The following is an 18,306-nucleotide window of genomic DNA, read 5'->3' as shown; positions in this document are numbered from 1 at the left end:
TCCTTCAAATAAATTGGAATTAAAATGCAGTGAGTTTGTAGTTTATAAGCGAAGAAGAAATTAAAACATTTAAGAGCTGTGAATGCTTCACAAGACCTCGCAAATGTAATTTAAACCTTGACTCAACTACTGCCATGTCATAAAAATAAGTCTCTCCAGGTCAAAATTTGATTAATTTCCAGCTCATCTGATTATATTTAATGCCTATTTTTGCAAAAGCAAGTAAAAAAGGGAGATATGTATGAGAAAGTGGCCCCTCTAACATTTGCTCTGTAAATTACACCAGATTCAGGAAGGAGGAGTCAAACCCAGTTTCATGTTGGCATTTTTGAAAACATGTCAGGAATCCATTTCAGGAATCCATTTCAGGAATTCATTTCAGGAATTCATTTATTTCAAAGTTGTCTTGTTGTGAGAGCGGAAAAACATGTTTGTGAGATGTTGTTGCATCTTAACAAATATTTAAATAGTGTTCCCTGGGGCCAACATCATTATGCTTATTTTGCAGTTCAAGATGTTACAAGGAATCTCTGAATCCGGAATAATAATTTTCCACCCGCTCCATTTTAAAAAGAAATGATGGTGATATTCACGTCTGTCTGCTGAGCTTTAGTTTGTGCGGCTTTTCAAAACCAGCTATACATTATCTGTGCAGTGGCCTTTGTTATTGTTTCCTCTGTCGCTTCCCACCACCAAGTTTCTGAATGGTGGCATGAAGAGAATCCACCCACTCATTTGCCTGCCTGCTCTCTTGCAATTAGAAGCATTCATTTTCTCTCTCTCTCAAATGCTGCTTCTGTGCTGTTATTACTAAACACCATTTGCATAAGCTGCTTTTCCACATGTAGTGCTCAATTCTCTCCTTCTCCTACATGCGTGGCTTTTTGGTCGGGGTCCAATTTTCAAGACTTTGGTCTTGTTTAGTCTGTCAAAAAGGACACTGACTCGCTTGACACCCGTCATTACGATTTGCACGACTCTTTATCTGTAAGGAAAAAGCTGGAAATCTGAGTTGTATGTACCAGCTGCATTCAGCTGTACCAATGATTTATTTTTTTGTTTTTCTGTGTGTAAGAGGAGATTGGCGTTTTCCTCCAAGACAGAATCATAAAATGTTCAGGGCTACAGGAAAAGAAGCGTTTCTGAATGGACACATTTTACTGCCTTTATCTAGTCATTTCTGTGTGTCTCATCTTCTCACCATCTCAAGGAGAGCACTAGGGATGTCAAATTTTCCCTCTTGGCGTCTCGACACAAGTTATTTGGTAAATAGCGGGGCATGAGCAAAGAGAGAGGCTCCTTCTGTCAATAGCACTGAAAGTAATGATGAAATAATGGGTCTCTTTTTCAAGCTCTGCACGTTTTTTTTTTTTTTTTTACCAAGCACAATCCATCCTTCTCAATAAAATGTTTCAAAAATATTCAGAATGAAATCATTTTTTAAATAATTAAAAAATCAAAATGTTTTTGTTACATAACTCAATTTAAGAATCCCACGAATACGCACTTCATTAGCTAAAAAAATAAAAGCACTAACATGCTTTACAGGATACATATTTTACTTATCCAGTAGTTTATAAAATAGGTATCAGACTGAAGTTCATTAACATTAAGGGTTTTTGATAATTGATGATTATTTGTCTTCCACCTACATGTCTGCTGCACATTTCTGTGAAGATTAAATATGCTGGTTTTGAAGCAGTAGAACACACTCAATAAATATTAAAATGTCTACAGTACATTATGAGATTCCAGTTTATGATTTATGATAGATTTGAACAATGACAGTCCTTAAACAGTTGAACCAATTTCTGATAGTTTGGGAAAGATGGACACAATTGGATTACCCATAAGGACTGTGATCCTAAACACACTTCAAACATCGATAGACGGATAACAGTGGGCATCTTGAATAGCTCTGACCTCAACACTTTTGAAAATGTAAAATTATGCAGTTTGAGTCCTGTTACTTTACAAACTCTTGTAAAAGAAAAAAAAAAGACACACAATCTTCAGAAATATGTCAGCCTTGAGATTTCTTGTCTGTCTTATTTATTTTGTTTGCAATTATCTGGTGGAAGACAAAACACTCTTTTAACATTAGTGACCTTTCTGCCATGTTATACGCCTATGAACACAATATAAAGGGTCAAACTTTGGAATGACTTTGGATTGATATTCAATTACCAATGCCACAAACACAGTTTTGTTTCTAATTTTCCTGTTTTACATTCTTTAATACCTCACAAAGACAAGTAATAATGGGTTAAGTGTACTATTTCCATTTATTCTGTTTACTTCATTTAAGACTTGTCTGAAAAAAAAGAAAATACAAACAGTGTGAAACCAGTTTATTAACTCAGAATTTCCTTAGTGTAGGAAGCTTAGGTGCTTTGAGATTTTTCTGTGGCATTCCACATGAAAATCATTCTAGTTTATGTCTGCAGAGAGGATTATTTTTAACCAAAGCATGAAAAAACAAACAAAAATTAACTTGTGTGCTGCTTACACCACAGTCTCCATGGAGACATTGTTTGACCTCCTGACAAAGTTGGTGTGATCATTGCATTGCAGATCCGTTAAGCGCTCTGTCAGTGGAGCTTCACAGAAGCCAACACAATGGCTCTTCCTCAGCAGACATGGCTGAAAATGTCCCATTAATAAGTACAAAAACATGCATCAATAAGTAAGGAATGTATTGCAGTAAAGGAATTGTTTCTAAATACACCAGTTGAATCTTAATTTATGTTGGGTGAATATTGATTAATTTATTTGACTTCGCTTGTAGAGAACAATGTGCTGCACCTGGATATTTTTATCACAGCTATGATGTTAATTGAGATCAGCCACACATTGTCAAGGGCATCTCGCTTTCTAATTGATGCCTTGTGCTCCAAGTGGCTCCACGGCATTGAAGGGATCAAAAATAGCTCCCTGGCCTCGCATCTGGACATAGCTGTCACAAGCTGATTAGTGGAAGCTGTAAGGCTTTTTGTGCAGACAGAAGCCACTGGAACAAAGTGCGTGGGTGCGAGGCTTTTCTACAGAACAATATTACTAAACCGAACAATTTTTTTTACATATTTAGTTGACTTTATCAATGACACATGTCCAAAATTGTGAAAGTCTTAGATGTTTTTACATTCTGTGTCGACCTTGTGTGTTCAGCGAATGAATGAAGCCATTTGAAAAGATCTGAGAACTGAAAGGAAAGAAAAGAGAAGGTGAGCATTGAGTTTGCAAAAAAGAAAGATGGCTATGGTTATACTTCAAACAAATCTATACAGGTAGTCACATCTACAGTGATGTGAAAATGTATTTTCCCTTTGCTAATTTTCCTTATATTGAATATATATTAAATATTTCAGATCATCAAATTTGTATTTTTTTCATCAAAGATAATCTAGGTAAATACAAAACACTGTTTTTAAATGATGCTTTTAATTTATTGAGAGAAAAAAAAATCTAATGTGACCTTGCAATCCAAGATTTATTTACAAGGTCTTCTGCAAGGCTTTAAGACTCCACTGAACCACTGAGGAATCCATTAACAAATGGAGAACAAGTGAAAGGTGAAACTTCCCAGGAGTCCCTAACACAACAAAAATATTTCAGGAGCAACGTCAAGGGATTTCCAGGAGGTGACAAAAGCAGAAGTGTTTAGGTTTACTCCTGGAAACTAACTATTCTGCAGCTTGTAGGTTTGTTGTGCTGAGGGATGTATCTGAAAGTTGCAAGATATTAGCATCTTAGTTCTGGGCTTAAGGACCAGAATCGAAAGCATTGTAGTCCTTATTGCTTTAACACAGGACAAGAGACTTAGCAAAATGTTGTGTATGTCTCACGTTTGTCAGAAAATACCTTGATGATCCCCAAGATTTCTGTGACAATACTCTGTGGACAGATGAGGCAAAAGGAGAACATTTTGGAAGATGTTCACTGTGTTCCCTCTTGCGTAAAACTAACACAGAATTTCAGAAAAAGAGCAAAGTCCCGGTAGTCCAACATCGTACTGATGGTGTAATTCTCTGGAGATGTAATGACCTGGACAACTCAACGCAAATTCTGTCCTATACCAGCACCCTGCCATGAACACCTGACATGTTTATTGATTGTTGGTTCACAGTGAAGAACGCTTAAAAACAAATTTACTCAGGCTGTCTTGGTCTGATGTAAATATTTGATCTGAATCATTTAAGGAAGTCAGTGTTTCTGCTGTTTTACAGTTTTCTGGAAGTTTTGTCCAGATTTTTGGTGCATAGATGCTGAATGCTGCTTCTCCTCTCTTGGTTCTGGTTCTGGGAATGCAGAGCAGACCAGAACCAGAAGACCTGAGGGGTCTAGAAGGATGATACAACAACAGCAGATTTTTAATGTGCTAAATTAAAGGTGCTAAACCGTTCAGTGATTTATAAACTAACAACAGTATTTTAAAGTCTATTCTTTGAGCTCCAGGGAGCCAGTGTAGAGACTTTAAAACTGGCATCTATACTTCCCACTAACAATAACCTAATTATTGTTCCAATTTGAGAATGTTTACAAGTTTTGTTATTTAAATCCACATAGCAAATTTAGGAAGTCTTCACTCTCCTACCCCAGTTTTCTAAAGCAACTCTTCTCAGTCGTCCTCCAAGGAAAACGGTGCATGTGATTAAATCTCGTCCCTGCCAATTAATTTATGATTTTGTAAATATACAAGTGTACTTTCAAACTGGGACCAGATGATCTGACAGAGTCCTCGATTCCCACGGTTTTCATTCAGTTCTGTAAAATAAACTAAGCTGCTGACATGTGTTTTTCTCATCTAAGCAACGGCACACATGATGATGTGTCAGTAAATCTATCAAGTGCCAGATGAAACTGAGATCAAGGCTGACTTTTAGCAACAACATGAGACATTTGAAAAACACCATCTTGATATGTATTTTGTACATTTTTATGCTGCTGTCCCACTAATCTGGCTTAGTTAAAGGCTTTCAAATGCACAACGATAAACTATTATCATTCTAAAATATCTTCTGTATTTGACTGAATGCAGTCCGTTACATAATCTGGTTGCATAATTTCTTTTTGGCAAACTGCAATGAGGACAATCAGGATTTATTCATAATGTCAAAAAACCTGCAATCATCGAAGTCAAATGTTATCCTTCATCCATCTTAAGTGATTTAAACACATTTGTTTTCTGCTGAAGGAGCTATAATGCAGCTAATTACAGATTATCTGTAAAAATTTCCCTGTGTTTGACCACATTAGAAGTCAACACATTTCATGTATGAGCGCTTGATGATGTTGTTATGCTTTCTCATGTGTTCATGAAGCATGTTCACAAAACCATTAAATGACCTTCTACAGATGCACTATACCTTTTCACTTTCTGCCTGGTTTGAATGTCAAACACTGTGGTCTGTTACACATCGCTTCCATCCAGAAATCTTCACTTATGCTTTCTGACACCATTCCTGGAATGTCAGCTGTGGAATTACAATGATACATTTCCATTTCCCAGTTATCCAGTTCAGCCTTTTCTTTTCCTTGACTAATCTAGAAACTAAAGGTGCAAAATGAATTCACCTTTTCAACAATTCAGGTCAAAAATGGAAAAAGGTGAAAAGTTCCCATTGTATAACAGCATATTTTTGCTCTACAATACCTGAAGTATCAATCTTACCTTTCTGGTAAGATTTGCTTATTTTTAAACCTTCCGGCTCTCTGTCATTGTGGAACCATCTGCGTCGCTAATGCCACACTTAATCCGTTCAAACAGGTGTTTCTCTGGTATGCCCAACTGCGTTTATGTAACGAGGGACCATTCAAATATGCAGCGCGAAGGTGCAGAACATTGAGGTGACAGTAAATCAGATTTGGTCCCATTAGGCAGCCCTCATGGGGCACGGTGAGCTTTGATGAGCTGTTTGGACCTTTGCCAGACAGGAATATTCTCAAAGAGAGAACTGTGAGAAGAAAGAAATGTCATTTCACTTTATCACAAACTGCACTGTGAGAAACAGTCAGGCATGTCTTCAGTGCTCTGTGAATTATTCATGTGGAGTGTTGAACAGCACTCCTCCTGCCTCTCTTTCGCTCACTGTCTTTATTTTAGAACCGCCTGCTTCCTTCTCTTTACTTAGACCAAAACATAAAATTGCAAAGCACAGGCTTTACTAAATGCCTTCAACCTTTCACGCTGATGTATTTATGGTGTGCTTTACATTCTTAAATGATAACTTGGGGCTTGTTTTTGTGCCATTTCTACTGAAGAAGAGAAGGAGTGACAGAGGTGGTATTGACTCAGAGAGAATGAAGGAAATGTGACCAATGACCCAATGACGTTCACGTGTTTCTGAGTCTTAACTCAATTTGGAGAATTCTAGTGGTGAGTCACATCAACTCTCTTTTTAAACAGTCAGCAGAAATGCAGGAAATCTTGTTGGCACATCAGCCACAGAGATTATTCATTGGCATTTAAGAACACACACAGTAGGATTGTGCAAGGTTATGCTCTTTTGTAGAATGACTGTTACACTAAACTTTAAAGGCAACAGACAATATTTGATTAGATCTTGTCTGGCTGCTGACCATTTTGAGAACAAGTTAATGTTTAACCCAGTTATGATTTTTGGTTTATAAGATATATATAAATGTTACAGTGTATTACAAGCCTGGTGGGCCACCAGGCTTTACTTGGGCCCCCACTAGGCTAAGCACAGCTAATTTTTTAGTTTTTTTTTTTAAATGTTTGCATTTTTAAGACTTTATAGTCAATATTCAAACATCAATCTTACAATAACACATAATTATCAAGTGATATTTTCAAATTTCCTGTCGACTTCAAACACTTTTTAACTCAAAAACATGATAGGCAACTGAATTAGGCCGGTGAATGAATGAACGCCCTAGTGCCCCAGCCATGGGCTTAGCAAGTTTTCTGGGGGAAACCATGTGTTGTTATGTCTGCGATGGACTGGCGACCTGTCGAGGGTGAACCCTGCCTCTTGCCTTTTGACAGCTGGAGATAGACACCAGCACCCCTACCCACCCCAATGGGATAAGGGTGTAAAAAAGTGGATGGATGGATGTTATTATGTAGGCACATACATCAGCATTGTGGCATTGCAGACCAGTCAGAGACCACATTTTCAAAGCCTCAGTCTTGTCACAGTCTAACGTTTTACCGAACTGTGATTTGGTTTTGTAGATGCTGGATTGAGGGATTTTTTTTTCTCGAGACCAAAGTTGCAACATTTTTGACTGGAACATAGTTAACATACCTAATGTGTCTGATCTTGCACAATGGGATGACTACAGAGTATATTTAAGAAAAGTTTGATCAACTGTGGTAGTTCAGTTTTTAACAAGATGAAAAGATCAGAGGATCAGACATCAGAGTCAACTTCTGAATAACCTGAGCTTTACCTTTAAAATAATTTCCATAATTTTCCCTTTTCCAGCTGAACAAATACATGCATGGTTTTTGCTTTGATAAGACCCACACTTGGCTTCGTTGCGTCTCCCACACAATCTCGCCAATTAGTTTGACTGTCTCCGTTTTCCTGACTGGCAGTAATTGTAGACAAAAAGGTCAGAGAATCTGAGCTGAACTCACAGAGACATGTTTGTGTCCTTATCCTTCACCTGGAACAACGTGTGAGGTAATTGGTTCCATGGTGAGTTGCACTTAATTGGTTTGCAGCTGTAGACGGTCCAGGTATTTCAAGGCAGGACCCCGAAGCTAACATTAGGACGGCAGAGAGACACAGGGAGTCAAGGAGCTGAAAACTCTCTGGCTCAGACTGTGAGAAAAAAGGTAGCCTCTAGCGGCGTTGTCCGTCTGTTAATTTGTATTTCAGTGTCACTTTCACTGATGTTTTTCATTTCTTTTGGAGCCCACTGGCCAGATATATCCAAATGAGCTTGATAGGATAGACGTTCAGGCTCAGTGGGTTATGCAAGCGAGCAAGCCAGCAAGAAAGATTTTCCAAAACCAACAGTAACAGCTGAGGCAGTGAGATTTCAGCCTTCCTGACTTAGAAATTGTTGCAGCAGATTGTCAAACTCATACATTTCTACACAAGTTTTTACATCATACCATCTTCATGTGGAAATAATGATTTAATAAAACAAAAAATATTATACAAGTTCCATCCTAACTGACCTAAAACAGGATTTCAGGTCAAACAGTTAAAAAAAAACAAGCTTAATAATCTTGTTATTCAGGACCAGTGAATATCAAGTGGACATGCTGTACCCAAAATATAAACTCTAACAAAATATCATTTTGACATTTAAGTGCTTTTCATGACCTTCAAATGACAAATACAGAAATGATCTTTTTATTTTTTTTAATTCTCTTTGAGAGCTGCTTTAAAGCAAATCATTATCAGTATGAATTAAAATATATCAATTTTAAGATTACTTGGTAAAACTGAGCCATCAGTCTACCAAAAGCATTGTGAATAAAACCAGGACAGAACTGTGGTATCAAACTCTGCATTGGTGAAATGAGTGAGCGAATGAAGGAATAAATTTCTGAGCTCTTGCAAATGTTTGTTCTTGTATCAATCTGATACTAATCACAAATTACACCCAACAAGAATCTATTTTAAAAGGAGAACTGACAGTGACAAGCAAAGTCTGTCATTACTGTCTGCGGTAGATTCTTACTGTTTTGTTGATGCTTTATTGTCTATAATTACCATAATTATCTCGATGACTATGATTTATATTTAAGTTTTTTTGTTTTTTTTTTGCATGTCACTGCAGCGATGGATGGGCTGACCGTTATGAAGTGGTGGAGGGTTATGAGGAGGAGGCAGAGGGAGGAATCACCATGAAGCTGCAGTCGGAGGTCGTGAAGTCCTTCGACGACTACTACCTGAAGCTGCGTCTCAACAAGAACACCAGGAACCCCTGGTTCGCCGAGTTCTGGCAGTATCGATTCCAGTGTCGCCTTCCGGGGCATCCGCAGGAAAACAAGAACTACAAAAAAGTTTGCTCTGGTAGGTGATACCAGAGAAGTTCAGCTTTAGTTTCTGAACTAAAACCAAAAGGGCTGCGTTGAATTAGATTTGAGGTAAAGCAGGGGTCTGCAACATTTAAGCAGTAACTCTTAAAGCAAAAGAACAATGACATCTTTTATTTTTCTCTTTCTGAATATTCTCTTCATTTGCTTCTCAAAGGTGATCACGGTAAATTTTGTTCTTATCAAAATCAACCACCACTGCATTCAGTTGATTCAATTGCACAGCCTGTTTTTTGTAATAAAAGAAATAAAATCTCATGAATTTTACTGCTTCACACATGTACAGTCATTGTAGTCACGGCTGCTTTTCTGCATTGTCTGTGTCGCTGTTTAAATATCCCAAAGATCTTCAAGGTGGTGAGTGTTAGGTTAATTTTTTTTTTCACTGGCACATTGTTTATGTTTGATTCCTCACAGGCATGAGATGAGTTTGGCCAATTTGAAAACAACAACAAATCTCTGAGACTCTTATGATGCATACTGAGATTTTCAATGGCCAAACTGATATGTGAAGTAACAAGCTGCTTTTTTAGGAGTCAAATAAAAGAAAGAAAAAAAGGGGGAATAGGGGATTTGATTCATAGACTGCACAAATGAATGGCTCACTCTGGCAGCTATGTGGATCTGGAACACCTTGTGGTTTCTAGAGTGAATGCATGCATCTGACACAGAGCACAGTTCACCCGTTTGCCATTCTGAACCACAATTTAGATGTTTCACGAGGGTAAAACAAGTCGTACATTTTATTCAAGTACATTTAAATACAATTAGAATAAGGCTGTTCCATTTAATTTCCCTTTCATTTGAATGCATTATAATTTGTGATTCAAAAAGAAAAGTTCACATTAGTAGTGATGCTGTAAACATTTTAGAAAATGTAACTGAAATTCAAACTTGTGCAACTAGCTTTGTTTCTGAAGTCGTTTCTTGTACAGTTACTACATCTTGCAAAAAAAAACAAAAAACAAAAACTCAATTTATTTTACACTGATTTGTGTGTATGCAAACTCCTCTCAAAATATTCTCAATCTGTTTCCTGTGGAAATTTGGATGGATATGTTTGATATGTTGATATTTACAATGAAGAAAGGACAATGGCTTTCATTCCTGTTTCCTTCATTTGAAGCAGATTTCGCCACAGTTCTAAGGCTTGCACTTCATGACTTTTTTAAAATTTTCTTTCAACAGGAAATGAAGGCTTGTATGAAAACTATGTTCAAGACAGTAAGATGGGCTTTGTCATCAATGCCATCTACGCTATGGCTCATGGCCTTCATGATATGCATAAGGAGCTATGCCCGGGCCAGACGGGACTCTGTGAGGCAATGGATCCAATTGATGGCAGCAAGCTGCTGGACTACCTGCTCAAGACGTCCTTCAGAGGAGTGTCAGGGGAGGACATTTACTTTGATGAAAACGGAGACACCCCAGGCAGGTGAGAAAAGGAGGAGATGAGAAGCGGAGCATTCGTGCATAGGCACATACATGTGCGCTGGGCCTGAGCACACAGAGGGATGTAATTAGTTTGGACTGGAACAGATTCAGCGGACGGTCCACTGCGGCAGTCCACTTTCATCTTTTCTTTTTTTCCAGCACAATAGACACTCTTTGAGAGTTGGAAAACAGAGCAGGCCCATTCCAACAATAGTGTGAGGTTAGGTGAAGCACATCCTGGCTCATTTTAAAAATGAGAACGCCGTGTACTCCTGAACACACACACACACGAACTGCAAAACCAAATTTTAACAAACAAAATGGTTGCAAGGCTGTTTAATCTCTCTGAATTACATCCCACTCTTCAACTTCATCCTGCTCATACCAACGCTTATCTGCCATTTCTCTCTTTTTCTCCCCATTTTTCCAGGTATGACATCATGAATCTCCAGAATGTGGGTGAGGATCGCTTCGACTACATAAATGTAGGATCCTGGCATGAAGGCATCCTTAACATCAACGACAACAAGCTGTGGATGAATGGCAGCGAGATGGTTCGCTCAGTCTGCAGCGACCCCTGCTCCAAGGGACAGATAAAGGTAGGGATTCAAATCCTGGTAAAGGGAATTCTGCAACCGTAAATAAACACTGTCAGGGATTCATCAAAATAGTCTGAAAGAAATCCATAGTCATTTAGCAGCTGCAAATAGCTGTTATAGCAGAAGAGGATGAGCTTGGAAGACAGTTGCATTCTAATTATTTTATAAACGATTCTTGCTTTGTCAATGAAAGGCAACCTACATCGCAAATCAAAAGTGATGCCACACATTTTCTAGAAAGTCGTGCATGAGACCGTTGCTGCTACTGCAGATGACATCTGATGTCAGATATCTCTCACATTCCTGTTTTTCTTTCAGTGTTTTACTTTAACAGTAAGCACAATCATTTTCTGTTTATTAATTTATGAACAGACACGGCTGTCAAATTACACTTGAATACAAGTGTAATTTGTCCAAAATCACTCAATATCTGCTTTACATAAACTTCTCAGGCCTTTTTTGAACATCCATACTTAGGCTATGTCTGTATGTTGTGCAAGAGTTTATCTGTGGGAAACAATATAAACGGAGCTAAATATATGTAGGTCAAATTGCTTTTGATAAAATGTATGAACGCTATAAATCAAGTCAATCAGTCAAGTTTGTTTCAGGAACACAGCTGTTCAAAGTGCATTACATCATAAAACCACAAAAAATAAAGTCATGAAAACGTCATTCACCAATTGAGAAACCAGCAACAAAAATTACATTTTGTCAAGTGCCTTCATCAAAATCATTAATACAGATAAAATACAAAATAAAATATTCTTTTGATTAAAATTACTTATTAGTTTAAGTGGTACATCTCAATAAAATATACTGTTTACTCTTCCAGGGTTCTGTACAAGAATATGTTAAAATTATTTAGTAAATATTTTCACTTAATTTAATTACATTTATTAAATGAATAAGTTTTGACTACTTATTACAACCTTACCTGGTTGGTATGATGTAACCTTAAAAAGGTTCTTAATTTTAGATTATGTCCCATATAGCACACATATTCTTGTTATACTGGGACATTTACCCCAACAGGACGAGGAAAAGGCCAGTTTGCCTCACTGAGTAATCAAACTGGTTCTGTGCCCAATTTCACGAAATGCCCTGACTGGCGTCTGGTGGGGATGAATAGTTTCTGTTGTTGTACACTGAGCTGTCCCGAAGGAAAGGTTCAGCCTCTCTCTGTTGGCTGCCCCATACGTCTTCCTCTACCTGCTTTGTTTCTTGCCCCACTTCTCACCCTGCTTTGCATGTCACAGCTCTCATAACCGCCTCTCTGGGAGCCGGATGTAAGAGAGCAGTTGGCCTTGTTTTCCAAACACTGTCTTAGACTCAAAAAAAAAAAAAAAAAAAAAATGCACCAAAAAAAATACCTGATTTTGAAATTTTCCTTGATGCAAATTACAATTTTGTGTTTCTTAAAGTGTACTGTGCTTTATGTGGTGGTTAGATTAGCATTGTGATTGGTTGAAACAATACCTATTCCCCGTCTGTGCCCAGGTGATAAGGAAAGGTGAAGTGAGCTGCTGTTGGATTTGCACGACCTGCAAAGACAATGAGTATGTTCAAGATGAGTTTACCTGCAAGGCCTGTGAGCTGGGATGGTGGCCCGACGAAGATCTTGCAGGTAGGAAAGTCTAGCTACAAACTATTTTCAAGCCTTATATGCTCATAAAAAGATGCAAAAAAGCTTTTCTTTTCTAATTGTCTGACATAAGATTGAATTAAATTAGATTAAATATTTCCTGTTTTGATCAGACAAAATGTATGATCAAAACATGTACTAAATGTAATTTACTGCGGAATCTCAGATTTTTTGTAAATTCCTGTCAGATATCAGTAGCATATGATTGAATTTCCTTTTAACCTGTAAAAATGTTGTCAAATATACTGGATATCTAGACACCCAGAAAACTGCTTACCTGATTTCTTCTGATGTCACCTTTAAATTTCTTTCTATTTTTTCCTGTTATAAAAATCATTTTGACAATAGTGTTTGATCTAAAACAGGAAAATATTTGGTTTAATTTGAATATAAGTGAGAAAAGGTATAGAACAAAACCATAACTGTTCACCTGTTTCAGCTCCTGTCAGGCTAATCCTTTACTTGATGTGAATAATTAGGTAGATGGAATAAAATACAAACTATTTCATACTTTTACTGATCACGCTTCTTCCTGAAGGGTGATCCTCTCATTGCTTCCTCAGGCTCCTTGTTACTTAAAAAAAAAAAAAAGGTGATGTTTCTCGCTTCCTTGCTCCATGCTCTTCACCTTATATCTTGGAGGTTGTTTTGACAGCAATTTATGAAGTTGAGAGGAGCTCTCCATTCCCAGGTGTAAAATCCCATTACTGCCATGAGAAGCCTGGGAACACACTTCACCAGTGTGTTGAGAAAGAAATTTCCCTTTCACTCTCATTACTTTGAGAGAAGAGAAGAGAAAGAGGGGCACTCGGTTTACTTTGAAGGGTTTCTTTATTTTAGAATTGTTACTGAAATGATCTAGAATGGCAAATTTTTTTTTAAATAAGCATGTTCTCTCAGTGTTAGCCAACATGGACTACTTTTAAATGTCAGATTTTCAACGATTTGACATGTTAGGCGTCAGATCAAAAGTGGGCTTCTAAGTGAAGTCATTTTAATGCTATTAGCAGAAGCACATAATTTATAGTGCGTTAAGCTGGGGAAGTCGAGGGATGTCAGTTTTTTTCTCCAAATTAAGCTCTTCAATATTCTTCCTCAGGCTAGATGACAAGCATGCAACTAGTGCAGTTAAAACACACATATTCATGTCTTGCAAAGCCAAATTGATACCAGAAGACTATAGCATTGCTGATAAAAAAAAAGTTTCCCAGGAACATGAGCATGCTAATAAGTCTTTGTACTGTAAATGTCTTTCAGGCTGTGAGCCCCTGCCTCTGAAGTATCTTGACTGGGCTGATGTGGAATCCATTGTCGCAGTTGTTTTCTCCTGCGTTGGCATCCTGATCACCTCCTTTGTCACCTTCATATTCATCCAGTACCGTGACACGCCTGTGGTTAAATCCTCCAGTAGGGAACTCTGTTACATCATCTTGGCAGGCATATTCTTGGGTTATATCTGTCCGTTCACATTAATCGCCCGTCCCACTGTTGCTTCCTGCTACCTGCAGAGACTCTTGGTAGGCCTCTCTTCTGCCATGTGCTACTCTGCTCTGGTGACAAAAACAAACCGGATTGCTCGTATTCTAGCTGGCAGCAAGAAGAAGATCTGCACCAGGAAACCACGCTTCATGAGTGCCTGGGCCCAAGTCATCATTGCCTTTGTGCTTATCAGCGTGCAACTAACTCTTGAGATAACGCTCATTATTCTGGAGCCTCCCGAGCCCATCAAATCATACCCAAGCATACGTGAGGTCTACCTCATCTGCAACACCAGCAACGTAGGCATGGTGGCACCGCTGGGCTACAACGGCCTACTTATCATGAGCTGCACCTACTATGCCTTCAAGACGAGGAACGTCCCTGCCAATTTCAATGAGGCCAAATATATTGCCTTTACAATGTACACTACCTGCATCATCTGGCTTGCCTTTGTGCCAATCTATTTCGGCTCAAACTACAAGATCATAACCACGTCTTTCTCGGTCAGCCTGAGTGTGACAGTAGCTCTGGGGTGCATGTTCACGCCCAAGATGTACATTATCATTTCCAAACCAGAGAGAAACGTCCGAAGCGCCTTCACCACTTCCGACGTGGTGCGAATGCATGTCGGCGACGGGAAGTCTGCGGCTCAGTGCGGGAGCAACAGCTTCTTTAACATATTCCGTCGGAAGAAGGCGATTTCTGGAAATGCCAAGTGAGTATCTAATCTTTTTGATATTCGGGAAAATTACATCATGTTCAGTAACATGTATTCAAATTAGAAGACAGTGGTGCCTTCCCTTTGAGCTTGTAAGTCGGAATTTGCTTTCATTTATCTGAAACTCCCAGGAAAGGATAGACTGCATACAGTCCAAGACATTTTCAAATCCCAATTCTGACTTTAGAGGCGGAGAGATTGCAGTATAATTCAGCACCAAAAAGAAATATGAAAAATAGAAGCCGACCAGCTATTTTTCCAAACGTCATGGATTTGTATAATTCTTATAAAGTGCAGCCGAAGGGAAAAGTTTGCATGAAATCATCATGGAGATAAATGTTATGAAACTACAAAACAGAAATACATGCAGAGCAGTACTCTTATAAAAACATATTCTTTAGGTCCATCTGTAATAGAACTGCTCAGCTGTAGTTGCCGCTGTTTTATCACGAACGCAACACTATGCTGGATAACTTCTCATGAAATTTGGCTTAGCATATTTTACATAAGCTATTTCAAATAATAGCTTTGAGTTGAGGAGTCTTTTAGAAATTCCTTAAAGATAAATCTCTTGGAAGTAATAATCCTCTTTCTCAGATCTGGATTGAGTTCATTTTACTTAACCATTGCAGTGTTCATTGTTGGTTAATAACTTCTGTAAAACAAACTCTTACCTGACTCTTTACTCTTTACTAAACTCTTTACGGTCATTCAGTGGAAGTCAAAGAGACTTGGGAAGCCGACACTTATGTTCGGAGTGGACAAATACATATCTAAAAACCTACGTTTTTAATTCATTAATTAATTAAGATTAATCTTACTTTATATTTCCTAATGAATTATAAACAAATCAAGCCATTACATCCATGTTCATGACGTATGTAAGTTTGTATGTGGAACAGTTTGAGTTCTTTTTGTAGAACCTGTTATTGTTTATACTCCATGAACTTGTTCACATTTTTTACATTAGTGCCACAAACTTCTATGTATTTTGGGAGAGATTTTATGTCACAGACCAACATGCAGTTGAGTGAAACAGTGAAGTAGAAAGAAAAGGAAACATGTTATTTTTTTCTTTTTTTTTTTTGCATTTGCGAATCATAAAAGTTCGGGTACAATTTGGATTCAGCCTAATTTACTCAAATACCCATAAAAAAAATCCAGGATGACCATTCAGAAGTAGCCTAATTAGCAAATAAAGTCACAGACTAAGGCACTCTGTGAAAACAACTTATTTGTGAAGGCCTCTAAGGATCTTTGAAACAAATACCACAGACCTCACCAGAGAGGTCAGGAATAAAATTGTGAGGAAAGTATACAGCAGAGTTGGATCACAAGCTTAACTCATCATCTAAAACTTAAAAGAGGAAACTCCAAACATATAAAGACAAAGCTGTCCATGAAAGCTGAAAGTCTGACCAAGGAGACCATCAATAAGAGTGGGGGGATGAATGCCACAACTGATAGATCCTTTCATTTTCAAGAATTATGAAAATCATTTAACCTCAGAATTAGGCAGCACTTTCTATTCGTCTGTCCTGTAAAAATCCAATAACATGCATTTTGTGGTTGTGGCTGTAAAGCAACAAATTCTGAAAAAGTTTGGGTGTGTGAAATCATATCAATTTGACTTTTGGCACTCCAGTCTTAATAATGTGGAACTGATATATATATATATATATATATATATATATATATATATATATATATATATATATATATATATATATATATATATATATATATATATATATATATTTATAAATGATTTCACAGGACGCATCCCCCTCCCCCTGAGTTCTAAAATATTCATGATGAAATTGACTTCAATTTATTATATCACACACACACAATAAATGAGATTGATTGACAGATTTGAAGCGAACTGGCCTTTCTTCATGTAAGTGATTATTTGAGAACAAATGTTACACAGTCAGTCAGAATTGCATGTAACTTTTTTTGAGCTCCACAGCAGTGACACGTGGACAGGTGACTAAAGTAAGGAGTGGGGCAGAGAATGAGACTGATCCTAAAATGTTTAGGTGTTGTCTCTAAATCCTTGCTATGCATCTTACCTAACATTAACCTTTACTCATCTACACAAGCACCGTAGATTCAAGGCTGGCAACTGCTGTGGCAAGGGGGTTTGTTTCTTTACTGGAGGGCTGCACTGTCAGTGGAGCTGTTTTTATTTTTGACATCCAACAAAGTGGCTGTTCAGTAACTGTAGTAGATACAAAAAAGCAATGCGTGCTATTCAAATTCTTAATTCCTTAAACCATTCCCAGTTTGCTTCTAAAACACCAGGGTTTCAATGAACCTTTTAAAGTCTTCCTTTGGGGAACAAGAAGATGGCATGTCCAACCTAACACTTAGCCCTAACAACTCTGACATCAATATTAAGGTGTGTTTTATTTATCCTGTTGATGCAGGAAGAAGGGAAAACCATTCAGTCATTTTTAGTTAACTTGCATTTCAGAAGTTACTGCTTACCTTAGAGTTTGAGCAACACCATCACTCTTCAATCAGAGCCAATGAAGATACTTGGTAAAATATTCCACTGCAAAATCTCACTGTAAACAAAAATGTCAATTAATATAATATATTTTTATGTAAACAGACTTGAACTGTTTGAAGTGCAAGACTTCTTGCAAAGAATTGGGTAGTGATGTACTCAACATAGCACATTAGAAATTGCAATGTTTTGACATTTGTGACTTTTTCATCAGTACATCTTTTATCTCTTCAACAATCGCCCCGAACATGTACTGTTTGTGGGTAAAAGTGGTACTTTCCTCTCTCCTTACATCACAAAAACTGAGTGGAATCTAAGTAACCTTTGGCATAATTGTCCAAAACATTTTAGGTTGTGGTGTCAATGGATGCACAGTTCAAGCTGGCCGATACAATCTTGAATTTAATCTTAGCTAACTGTTTCCTGTCTGGTCATGCATCCAAAGAGGAAATGAAAGACAAACATGTGAAGAAAGGAAATCCTGTCTCTAGAATACGTTTGGTGTTTCTGATGAGCTTCCTTTTTGAATAGTGCATGCATAGTGGCATCAAGGGTTAGAATCCACAGATGTTCTTGAAATGAACTGTCATCTCAGTGAACTCAGTGGTCTGATAATTATGAGCCACATTACTAAGAAAGTAGGGTAAATCAATTTCAATTTTAGCTTAGAGCATCCATCATGTCGAAGTGAGAGAATTTTCATCAGTGCAAACTCAGCAGAGGATTGTGTGAGATTGTTTTTATTGGGTCACTGCTGTAATATCTGAGTCAGAGTTCCTTCAGTTCTGTGGCAGTGGAGTGTGAACGCTGTGGCATTCATGCTGTAGAATTCTTTTTATTTGCACATTGGTGGGAGTTTAAGTTAGATGGTGTTCAATCGATGCCCTTGTTCTC

The 18,306-nt window shown here is 37.7% G+C and overlaps 1 protein-coding gene across 3 annotated transcripts in view; it reads left to right on the top strand.

Moving 5' to 3' along the window:
- Positions 1-18,306, top strand: part of grm1a (glutamate receptor, metabotropic 1a) — a 34,919-nt gene that overhangs the window by 12,467 nt on the left and 4,146 nt on the right. For all 3 annotated transcript variants that reach the window (XM_055021440.1, XM_055021439.1, XM_055021441.1), the window contains exons 4-8: positions 8,764-8,999; positions 10,211-10,457; positions 10,887-11,055; positions 12,556-12,682; positions 13,958-14,894. In XM_055021440.1, the coding sequence (XP_054877415.1) occupies positions 8,764-8,999; positions 10,211-10,457; positions 10,887-11,055; positions 12,556-12,682; positions 13,958-14,894 (1,716 nt within the window). The remainder of the gene's footprint in view (positions 1-8,763; positions 9,000-10,210; positions 10,458-10,886; positions 11,056-12,555; positions 12,683-13,957; positions 14,895-18,306) is intronic.

The sequence above is a fragment of the Poeciliopsis prolifica genome, unplaced genomic scaffold, assembly GCF_027474105.1.
Source record: "Poeciliopsis prolifica strain line A6 unplaced genomic scaffold, Auburn_PproV2 SCAFFOLD076, whole genome shotgun sequence".
NCBI classification, from domain to species: domain Eukaryota; kingdom Metazoa; phylum Chordata; class Actinopteri; order Cyprinodontiformes; family Poeciliidae; genus Poeciliopsis; species Poeciliopsis prolifica.
The sequence above is the reverse complement of the archived record's forward strand: the minus strand, read 5'-3'. Positions and strand labels throughout refer to the sequence as shown.